The 12,219-nt window shown below is 45.0% G+C and overlaps 1 protein-coding gene across 1 annotated transcript; it reads left to right on the top strand.

Annotated features, from left to right (window-relative positions):
• Nucleotides 1-8,687: 8,687 nt before the first annotated feature.
• LOC124700212 (serine carboxypeptidase-like 2) lies at nt 8,688-10,492 on the top strand. Its single transcript, XM_047232375.1, has one exon. It carries the CDS (start codon nt 8,797-8,799, stop codon nt 10,201-10,203), a length of 1,407 nt encoding a protein of 468 aa, XP_047088331.1. The 5' UTR covers nt 8,688-8,796; the 3' UTR covers nt 10,204-10,492.
• The last annotated feature ends 1,727 nt before the right edge of the window (nt 10,493-12,219 follow it).

Below are 12,219 nucleotides of genomic sequence, written 5' to 3'. Positions count from 1 at the left end.
CACATCCCGCACGCTTAAGCGAAGCTCCGCCGGATTTCTCCACCACCACCGACACCACGCCCGCGGCCGTGCCGTCGAATTCAAGAGGAGCTACTACATTCTCCGCCGCCCGCTCGGAACGCGGAGGTGGACGTCGTCTTCATCAACAACCGAACGTGTGACCGAGCACGAGGTGCCGCCCGGCTCGTGGCGCTCTAAGCGATCGTGATCAGAGCTACTACTTCCGCTGCCCGGCTGGAACGGGGAGGTGGACGTCGTCTTCATCAACAACCGAACGTGTGACCGAGTACGGAGGTGCTTGCCCGTTCGTGGCGCCGGAAGCGATCGTGATCAAGATCTTCTACGCGCTTTTGCAAGCGGCAAGTGAACGTCTACCGCAGAAACAAGAGCCTCATCTTGTAGGCTTTGGAATCTCTTCAAGGGTGAGACTCGATACCCCCTCGTTGCTACCATCTTCTAGATTGCATCTTGGCTTGGATTGCGTGTTCGCGGTAGGAATTTTTTTGTTTTCTATGCAACGTTATCCTACAGTTTTGATGGTGGATCTTTTGCTATGAGATGAGTAATGAGATGCAATGAAGTATTTTGTGATTGATGTATTAATAGGAGCATATGCTAGCATGTTCATGTATACTATGTTCTGATCAAAATTTTATGCAAGAACCGATGTGGGGGATGTGTGTGTTATGTGGAGTAACTTGGTATTGTGCATGTGGAAGTGGCAATATCTGTGTGCTCATAAGGTATTTGTTGTTGTTGTTGTTCATCTAGTGAAAATCTAGGTGGCCTTGTTTACTAAAGATAGTTTGCTAAATGCACTAACCATGTCAAAGTGTTTAAGGCAATACTTTGTTCATTCTTAATCTTGGTTTGAGAAGTTTTTCCTTAGCAAGGGAGTATAAGTGAGATGTGTTGCATCATCTCTATGCTAGAACGTGATGCCCATATGAATATATACTTATCAACAACATATTATTACTTGCCATCACTTGTTGCTTGTTATTTAGTGTTTTATCCATTCCACCATGTGTATGAGAAAGAGATCAAGTGAACCATGAAACCCAGTTCATTTTAAACAATAAGAACAACCTTTAAACTTGATTTACTTGCACTTTTAATTTCAAGACTTCATTATTTGGAAAATATAGAAATATTTTGTTCACTTTGCTTGATTTATTTATTGAAGTTTTATATTACTTGCACTGTTACACAGCACAGTGCCCGGCAAACATCTCGGTGGAGTTAGAGACACAAAACTGTTGCATTTACTAGATATGTTGCTTAAAGAGGATAGAAGGAAGAACTAAGCCTTTTCCTTGGAAGTTCGATATAAAATCTCGAGTCACCTTTGGGAAAAATCACCATTGCTTCATCACTATCAACTTCGAGTCCAGATGTTTTGGCAATGCATACATTTGTAGTTTTGTTGCCATCAACCAACTGTACTTTTGGTCCGGAAGTGTACTTTTGGCTTACAATTTGACACCGCGAGAATTATGCATAGTGACAGTATGACATCCCGGTAATCAAATAAGAAACATTTATTTGTTTAAGAAATCTATTGTAGATAATGGATTACATATATTTGTCCATCAAGTACTAGTGATACCGAAGCGAGAAACCGCCTCTCCTTCCATTCAATCCTACAACTACCATCTCTTTAGTTTAATTGTTTATTTTACTTTCATTATTTTTTTACTTTGTTTCATAATTTTTCTTATTCGGAAACTGCTTAAACTATCTGGTTGATTACAATAGTTCTGTAGCAACCTCAAGAATTGGATATTTCCAAACCGCGGTTTGGGTGTGAACGTGGCTACACTGATAACACATTTGTGGGGCTGTGTAGTGTCCATTCTGCAAAACTCCCATGAGATCGATCTTTTAATAAATGTTTGCTGATGTTAAGTACTGCAATAATCATGTGTTGGTGCAAGAAACCCAAACATCAGCCATATGCATGGATAACTGCGGAGGAATTGTTTGTTCGATTCTTGGAGTAAGGAGGAGGATTAACTCCTCGCGTCTAGGAAGGATATGCCTAGGCGCGGGGATCACCGCGATCATAGTATTCATCGAGCCTTCCACATCCTCTCGGTGAGTCTCCTATATCATCTCTTTGAAGATTGTGAATCCATAGATTGATCTTGGTGGTACGTGTAGGGCTTTTTTTTGTTTTCCATGCACGAACCCTAACAACGAGGACCAAGGTGATCAAAGGATTCGATCCCCCGAGCGCAACCCCAAACCTAAAGTGGTTTCATTGTCGATGGTGTCACAATCCAAACATCAACTTATCTTTCGTCGGCCGCCTCCTCCTAAGAAACTACCGCTACCACCACAATCAAAACATCACCATCTTATCTTCCGTCGGCCGCCGCCTCCTAATAAACTGGTGCCGCCCACCACCTGTGCCTTCTCCATAGGTCGGTTCCTTCCCCCCTTCCGGTTGGCCTCGCTGGTGTCAGGAGGTATGAGAAACCCGATATATGCGTGGAGTTTTCAATAAAATTAGTCTTTTCAATCTATTAGGTTAGGATTTGGTAGCCGTCTTCTTCTTGGCCTCCGCCTCAAGGGAGATGGCATCATCTACAAAAATTGATGTTCGACCCTTCGTTTGATGATGAGATCTCCATCCCGGCATCAACGACGGCGTTAGAAGATTACAATTCTCTAATTATGAGCCTTCAGATCTTGCTTCGCGAGATCGATTTTGGATCTTTTCTCATGGTTGCTGCGAGTAGGATTATTGTCACAATATTTATCCCGGCTGCCACTTTTCCGACAATGGTGATTCGTACTCTCCGCTCCCTAGCGACGTTAACCATGTAGTTGGGTTATTTTTTTCCTAGCATACCGATGTTTGTACTCTTGCTAATGTTGATTGACTATTTTAATGATTGCGCGTGCATGTAGCCTTGGAATTGTGGCTGGAATTAAAATTATGAAAGAAATCTCATTGGTATCTTTAGGTCTATGGTTTTCTATCTATCTTTAGTTGACTTCACAAAAGTATGAGATTGTGTCATGGAAGAAGAAAAGAGTTTGAAGATCTCGAATATTTACTCGCTTCTTTTAGCTTTTGTTTCGTAATCATTGTAGATTGCTGGTCTATTTCTATCATATATTATTTGTTACTAATGACCGTGAAAAAATCTTTTCTCTTCCTTACCAAAATTATCCATCAACCAAAACAAAGTAATTCCTTTCTCGCATGACACAATGGGCCTTGATTGACTGATTTCCTTCGGAACTTCTCATGCAGCGAATACTTAAAAATGGGCCGAACCAGATGGAAGTGCTACTTTTGTAGCTTGAGCCCACTGGGTATTGATTGCCATACGAGGTTGTTTCTCCGGACTGGATCCATCCCAATCGAACAGGGAGGGAGTGAGAGCACAGAAGAGGCACGTCGGTTCATTTTTATCTCCACTACTTATAAAAAGATGAAGTTGGCAGGAAAATTACATCTTAGCCGTTCACACATCTCCATCTCCATCTTCATCTCAACTACTTATAAGAAGACGAAGTTGGCAGGAAAAATACATCTTAGCCGTTCACACACAAATGATCCAGATTCGCCCATTCTCCCTCCGTCTCTCGCCCACGACCCCGGATGGTTAATTAAACTTCTCCCACTAATTGCTCTTCTCCTTCCTCTGTCTCGTTGCGCGGCTCCTGAATCTCAGCTCTCACATCTCACGGCTTCAAACCGAACGACGTCGCCCCTCTTCCGTCTGGAAAATCATGATTCCCAAAGTACTGGATTTGTCTCGCCTCTCTCACCCCTCTCAAGCCCGTTGTTGCCGCTGGGTTTACTTCACGAATTTCGATTCCCCTCACCCTGACGCTACCTACCTTCGCTCTGATGGACCACTCCCCTCCATCAACCTCCTTTCACCGCATGGATGCGTCGACCTGGAAGTCGCAGACGGGACGTCCGGGACATGGTCGCGGCCGCCACACCCCAACTCCTCGTGGCTGGCTAGCTGCTGAGGCTGCCTGCTGACTGCATATCATGTGCGTGCACACCCACGGATTGCAGGTCTATGACGCGAATCACCGTAGGTATTCCAATCGAACCAAACTTCCTCTGAACAAGTGACCGTATCTATAAAAGGGACTTCATATTTATGATTTAAGCTGCGTTGTAGGTACGTTTGTGCCATACCCCCTCCGAGCAAGTGATGAATCTGATTTGATTTGGTTATTCGATACTACAGTAATCTCATATATTATATAGTTCCAAGCTAATGCAAATGACTCACCCTTTTGGAAGGGTGTAATGTCTGTTAAAAATGTTTTCTTCCAACGTGGTTTATTTGTCATTGGTGATGGACAAAAAACTAGATTTTGGGAAGATACTTGGTTAGGGACACAACCTCTAGCTGATCAGTATGCCGCATTGTATAACATCACTAGAAATAAGAATGTCACAGTAGCTGAGGTTATGGGTACTGTTCCACTGAATATTAGTTTCAGAAGGACATTGACTCAGGAAAAATGGACGGATTGGGTAAATTTGTTACAGCGCCTAATGGAGGTACAAATTTCGGAAGAGCCAGACAAATTCATTTGGCGACTTACTGCGAATGGAAGATTTACAGTAAAATCGCTCTACGTTGATCTCATGAATGATCATACTGTTTTCCTCAAGAAATACATATGGCGACTAAAGGTTCCACTAAAGATCCGGATTTTTATGTGGTTCTTAAATAAAAAAGTCTTACTAACTAAGGACAATTTGGTGAAAAGGAATTGGACGGGTTCAAAGAAATGTGCATTTTGTTTTGATGATGAATCCATTGAGCATCTTTTTATTAAGTGTCCCTTTGCAAGACTAATTTGGAGAGTTGTTCATTTTACTTTCAACATCTCACCACCAGCGAATATTAAGAACTTATTTGGTAAGTGGCTTAATGGGATAGATAAGAAAACTAAAGCGCGAATTCGTGTAGGAGTTTGTGCTTTATTATGGGCAATTTGGAATTGTCGTAATGACATTGTTTTTAACAGAGCGGAAGGTGTCTTCTTTTTGCAGGTTATCCACAAGGCTACTTATTGGATTCACATGTGGTCGTACCTACAGCCGGAGGATCAGCGTATACCTATGGAGTCTGGATGCACTCGACTGATGGCGGTCGTTCGGGCTATCTTCAGCCAGGGTGGTTGGCAGCGTGCTAATAGGATACAATATACATAGGTGTAAGATGTGGTTTACGTCTATGTTTGTCTCGTTCTTCCGCTGGCTTATCTTTGTGAGCACCTTATGTGATCGTTGAGGTGGAGTTTGTAAGACTTTTAAGACTGCTACAGTTCAACTGTTTTAATAAAGGGCTGTGTGCATCTATTTGATGCAGAGGCCGGGTAATACCCATTTCTAAAAAAATATATTATATAGTTGATTAAGCTTGTTCGTAATAACTACCCCCTCTGGTCTCTTTTAATTGATTCGGATTTAGTATAACTTTATACTAAATTTGAGTCAATTAAAAAGGACCAGAGAGAGTAGATTCTAACAATATGCAGGTATCGCATCTTCATTGCAATCTGCTTTGTAGGTGTTCGTCTTCTCCAACATGGAGGATGACAATCTGGTCGGTCGAACTCGCGAAACATAGCTCAGGTAGATTATTTGGTGACTCATTATACACACTTGCTGCATATATTTATCTTTCAGAGGTTTTGTATGCCCTGGAGATAATCTCTTCTCCTTTTGTTTATATTTCTGAACGACATCCTTCTTTCTGTTTCTTTTGTCTGGGTTTCAACATGAGGAATATCATATATTTACTTATTTAGGGTGGAGCTACTAGAATATTTATTAGGAGGCAAATCAGTATATACATATTGTATTTCTGCATTTTCGTTATGTAACCGGAATCTGCCACCATCCTGATGAAAATTTTGTATCTGGCCCGCTTATTGCATAAACACGAGTATACCATTTTTGACATTATTGTATAGTTCTCTATTTATTTTGTTATGCTTGTGCAAATAATATTTGTGGTTATTTGACCTCACAAAATTTGTTTCTTGGGCAGAGCTTCCTCTGTCCCAGGAGGTGCTGAGTAACTCAACCTACTGAAACAAAGATAGTGATGAGAAACGGTTGAGTTCAGCATGGCGCACAGCACGATGATCTCCCCTCTATTCCTTTTGGTAATCCACTTCGATCATTTATGCCGTAATTTTCTAAGCTTAGACTTACTATTAAGCATAGAGTGAATTTCACGTTACCCTCTAATTTTGCATTTGTGACACTAATTACCCCGCCGAGTAAAAAATTGTGTAGATTGCTCATTTTAAAAGCTTTGGACCCTTGTCTTTTTGTGTGTGTACATTGAGCAAGGTGTTAGGTGATAATCAGGTCCAAAAATATCAAAGCAATAATGATGAATAAAGCATATGGATTAAAAAAGTTTGGACATAATCGCCCATTAGGCCCTCATATATTTACATATTTTGTCGCTCCGCATCGACGTATCATGCCTATCATATCTAACATTAACAAGGAAAATTCTAAATTGGGCTAAACCGTGTTTAAAGTCTCCTAAATCGGATATTTTGGTAGAAGTTCCACTAAATGAGGTAAAATGTGTCACAAATGCACAACTACAGAGTAAAAAGTGGATTTCACTCTTAATCATAAGAGGAGCAGAAAGACAAATATTTTTAGGTGGTTTGGAGTTTTTAAACTGCATGTATTAATGTTGAATGAAACCGTGTTGGCACCCTCTCGGACATACTGCTTTTGTTTCAAACTTCAGAATTGAACTTACAAATATGTCAACTATTATACTTGAGAGTTACAAACAAGGAAAAAAAAATGTTTTTCAACAAGGTATACAATATAGTTCAGGAAGTCACTTTTATAATCGCACCTTTCAGATTTGTTTTTTCAAATACATGATTATTTGGCTAACAAATTATTATACGCATTCATATTTTTTAGATTTATTTGGTTGACACTCCATGAGTAATTTTTGAAAAATCTAAAATACAAAAAATATATTTGCATTACTAATACGTGCGTTGCATGGGCCACGCTACTAGTATTTTAAAAAGCTTTTGCAGGTTTAGGTGCAACAATCAAATGTCCATTGTCAAGATTCTACAAATGATTTGCTCCCAACTCCCATGATTTTCCTAGGTTTGAAAGATCTGCGCACCTCGGCAAGATCAAGACCAGATAGCGGTACTGACGGGCACGGAACGCAAACCTGTTCATAGACCGACGCCGCCCCCTAGCTAGCTGACAAACATAGAGACGAGAGAGGGGTTGCCAATGGAGTAGGCACGTATGTACAGCCGGGCGCTTCTCCTACCTAGGAAGGAGAAAATGACAGAAAAGCCAAACAAATGCATGTCATCTTCAATGCGTTGATTGATCCAGGCCATACATATCCTATCCACCACTCTCACCTATCACAGATCCCTCGCGCCCCAGTTTTCATCACCCACCCGGCCAGCCGTATGCAACTTGTTTTCCCCTTTCTCTCTTTTCCTGGCAGTAACAACCAAATAATTCCACTTTTTTCCCATTGTAAAATATGTGAGTAACATATAAAACAAAAAAAAATAGTTGAAAGACAAAAAGAACATAAATAGTTCAACAGATTAAGTACTTCTTCCGTTTCAAATTAGTTGGTGACATTTAAAAAAAAAATGGGTGAATGTACAAAATAAAAAGCATCTAGATATATGTGTGTCTAGACCAAATCTAACCAATGCTACATCAACTAATATGAAACGGATGTTGTACATGATGATATGGAAGACCAAATTAAACTTTAAACCTTTGACTACAGATATGTACCAATAATTACACATATCAAGTGAAGAAAAATACTCTACCCGTTCCATATAGTTTGAACTAAATATTTTCAGCATACTAGTAATGTCCAACAAAATTTGAAATCCATGACATACACAAATTCCCATTTCCAGTTTTTAGTTTTATTCATTTATAACCACGTGGTATATTTTCTCATATGTCTGATTTTTTTTAATTTGTTAGATTTTTAATTTTTTTTGTCAATCTCCATACTGGACATCCTATTTACACTTTAATACAAATTGGTTTTTCATTTTCATCTTTTATTCTTTACAAAATTTTAAAAATCAGTTTTGATTGTTTTTTGTATTAGATGATTTTATAGAAATCAAATCAAATTTCAGTTTTTTTGTATTAGATTGTTCTTGGACTCATTATTTTTCTGACTCGGCTACAATCACGTCATTAAAGCGTTTTCTGTTTGGACTTGGGACCAAATCCAAATATGGTTTTTACACTTCAGGGCTAGCAGAAGTACATTTGACAAAGAGCTGAGGGTCGAACTTAATTGAACTTTGGCGGGGAAACCTAAGTGAAGCGCGAATAGAAAAACACAAATCTTCATAAAAGAGGAAAAACATGTTAGAATTGTATCTTTGGAGTCGCATAGAAATTGCGTCGTTGCATGCTGTCGTGATCGCGAGCTAGCGGCTCTTATCGTCGGTCGTTCAAGCGTACGTATGCACTGGCGGTGTCGATCGGACTCTCCGAAACAGACCAAGTAGCTTACGTGATCAGTGACCGCATTTCTTATATTCGTACCATACTTGTCGATAAAATCAAGATCTCAATTGCTTGGTCAATTAACAGACCTTTTTCATCACACTTCTAGTACATGTCGTATGTGTATGTAAACGAGCGCCGGCATATATACAACTGGACTGCTCGTGCTACAATATATAGTTGCCTCCAAGCACTAGCGCCGCTAGTCCAGTCCAGGGTAACTAATTTGCTTCGAGATGGACATGCCCAAGCAGTTGCTGCTGCTCCTCGTCGTCGTAGTTACAGCAGCCAGCTACGGTTGTCCGGCGGCGGCTGCGGCGGCAAGGGAGAGAAATACCATCACGCACGTGAAGGGGTTCGATGGCCCTCTTCCCTTCTCCCTGGAGACCGGTTACGTGGAGGTAGACGAGACACACGGCGCGGAGCTCTTCTACTACTTCATCCAGTCGGAGCGCAGCCCGCAAGAGGACCCTCTCATCCTCTGGATCACCGGCGGCCCCGGCTGCTCCGCCCTCTCCGGCCTCCTCTTCGAAATCGGCCCTCTCAAGTTCGACGTCGCCGGATACACCGAGGGCTTCCCGCGCCTCGTCTACTTCGAGGACTCATGGACCCAGGTGAGCAACGTCATATTCCTGGACGCGCCCGTGGGGACGGGCTTCTCCTACGCGCGGGAGGAAGAGGGGCTCAACGTCAGCCTTACCGGCACCGGAAGGCAGCTCCGGATATTCCTGCAGAAGTGGCTGGCCGAGCACCCCGAGTTCGCCTCCAACCCTCTCTACGTCGGCGGCGACTCCTACTCCGGCTACACCGTCCCGGTCACCGCGCTCGAGATCGCCAACCATCCTGAGGGTGGCCTCAACCTTAAGGGGTACCTGGTGGGCAACGCCGCCACGGACGACAAGTACGACACCGGCGGCAAGGTTCCCTTCATGCACGGCATGGGGCTCATATCCGACGAGCTCTACGATGCGGCGCAGGGCAGCTGCATGGGGGACTTCGTCAGCCCGCCGACGAACGCGCAGTGCGCCAACGCGCTGCAGGAGATCAGCCAGGCCACCTGGGCCATCAACCCGGTGCACATCCTGGAGCCCATGTGCGGACTGGCGATGCGGCCTCCGACAACAACAAGCAACGTCCTCGCAAGAAGATCAGCGAGGATGCTGGTGCAGGAGCAGGACATGCTGCGTCTCCCCGTAGAGTGTCGGGACAACGGGTACAGACTGTCGTACATCTGGGCGGACGACGCGGAGGTGAGGGAGACGCTGGGCATCAGGGAGGGATCAATCGGTGCGTGGAGCCGGTGCACCACGCTGATGCACTTCCGCCACGATTTGCGCAGCACAATACCTTACCACCGCAACCTGACGCAGCGCGGGTACCGGGGCTTGGTGTACAACGGCGACCACGACATGGACATGACCTTCGTGGGCACGCAGGCGTGGATTAGGACGCTGGGCTACCCCGTGGTGGAGCCATGGAGGCCGTGGTACGCCAACCGTCAGGTCGCAGGGTTCACGACGGAGTATGCCTACAATCTCACTTTCGCCACCGTCAAGGGCGGTGGCCACACCGCGCCCGAGTACCGTCCAAAGGAGTGCCTTGCTATGCTCGACAGATGGACCTCAACCGTCGGCAAGATCTAAAGCCTCTAACTCGTCACTCCATTACCATCGATTGATCTCATTGTCTGGTAGTAAATTCACTACTATAGTACTAGTACTCTAGTGTATAATCCTACGTCGACGGTTCACATCATTCATACGACAATAAGGAAGAAACTGAAGGAAGAAAAAACATGGCGGATCATTGGTTTGGTACTCCAGTCTAGATATTCAATATTAGGATACTTATATGATTATATCATTGCTCGATCAAAATGTCTCAGTTGTTGCATTAGTTCCTGATGAAAACATATATATTTTTGAATCCAAATGAGGTTCTTCAGATTGCTAACACTCTGCACCTTAGTACTGATGAGGACGCTATCATTTGGAAATTTGAATCTAAATGCATATATGTTGTGATCTCCATGTATGTTGTTAATTTTAGAGGAATTATGCCTACCCATGTGTATGCAGCTGGGGACAATATAGATAAATATGGCAGTACCATATGCATTGACAACGCACGGGTCGTCCTCCTCCAAGGGCGACTCGGGCGAACCCTAGCCGCCGCCGCCGCAGCCTTCCCCTCCCCCTCCCCTCCCCTCCTCGTCGTCCCCGGAGGCCGCCGCCGGCGAAGCCTGGCGCGGCCGGTGATGGGGGCAGCGGGGATCCTCGCGTGGTCCCCTGGTGCGGCGGTAGGAGGCACGCCTCCGCGCTGGGGGGATGGTCCCGGTTCTGGTGGATGGTGGCGCGGGCGGTGTTGGGGGTGGCGACGCGGCCCTGGCCATGGCGGCGCTGCCCTCTCCGCCGTTCCTCGCCGTGGCCTTGCCGGGAGGGCGGGCGGCGGCGCGGCTCCGGACCCTCTCCTCTTTCCTCGCCTTGGCATGGCCGAGCGGGTGGGGATGGGGGTGGATCGCGTGCTGCTCCTCCTCAAGAGCTGGGATCACGGCACCAAGGGCGGTGGCCCTGGATGGCGATGGTGGTGACGGCGCCGACGGGCGTCGAGTGCCGCTGACCGTGGCACCGTGGTGGTGGTCTTCTCTCTCGCCGGAGGAGATCGGCTAGTTGTGTGGCTAGCCGTGGCGGATCTTGCGATCCGTCGCCTAGCTCCCGATGGCGAGGCGCAGCTGCCGGTGAAAGCCGGCCTGGACTTCGGTCATGGCGGATGATGGCGGCGCCTTTCGTCATTACCTTGTTGAAGGCATTGTCTCTGCAGTCTGTGTTTCTTCGTCTGGGCTGCTCCAGGGGAAACCCTAGACCCGGGTCTCCCGGATCGGACGATAGCGGCACGCAACGCCGTTCTCCCTGTTGTGGGTATCGTTTTCGGAGCAGACAACGGATGGTGGTGGTGCTGAGGTGGAGCGGTGTGCTTTTTCTGTGTCGGCATCGTCGAGTCGCCGTGGCATGGTGCAGTGGTGTCTCGAGACGGATGCAGTGTGATGGACATGCGCAGGACGGTGGAGTCGTCTGGCGTCGTGGCGGCATCGATGGCAGGCCTGACATGGCCAATGCGATGATCTCTCTTGAAGATGGAGTCGAGGAAGACGGCGGTAGCAACTTCTATGGCGTGTGCGTTGGCGTATGCTTGAGAGTGCGCTTGATCTGGATGTGCTTCTCATCCGCTATTGGGCGGCACAGGGAAGGCATTTGGTTTTTTGGATGATATGAGTTGGTGAATTGTCACCCCCTTCATCCCTCTGTAGGTTTAGCGAGGTGGCTTTGAGTTTGATCTTTTGTATTGCTCTTGTAAGGTGTTGTGAATAATTAAATAAAAAAAGCCGTGTGCATCCTTTGGATGCAGAAGCTGGGGCGATACTTCCCCCATTTCGAAAAAAAATGTGTATGCAGCTTGGAAAATAAAAGTGCATTCTAAGAATCATTTCTTCCTTTAGTTAGTCTCTCACAGTAAGTTTATCACTAGAGAAAGGTTACATTTGGACTTGGATTGTGTTGTTAGGTTAGATGTTGGAGTTGAACACTTGTAACCTGGGCCTATTATGAAAAAGCATCATTTTTATTCGATTAAGGCCATTTCATTACTTAAAAGATTTAAAC

This window comes from Lolium rigidum, chromosome 3, assembly GCF_022539505.1.
Source record: "Lolium rigidum isolate FL_2022 chromosome 3, APGP_CSIRO_Lrig_0.1, whole genome shotgun sequence".
NCBI lineage: Eukaryota > Viridiplantae > Streptophyta > Magnoliopsida > Poales > Poaceae > Lolium > Lolium rigidum.
Note: the sequence above shows the minus strand (reverse complement) of the source record. Positions and strands in the feature narration are given on the sequence as shown.

Excerpts from the sequence above, each read along its gene's own strand:
- LOC124700212 (XM_047232375.1), top strand. The coding sequence starts at position 8,797 with ATGGACATGCCCAAGCAGTTGCTGCTGCTCCTCGTCGTCGTAGTTACA.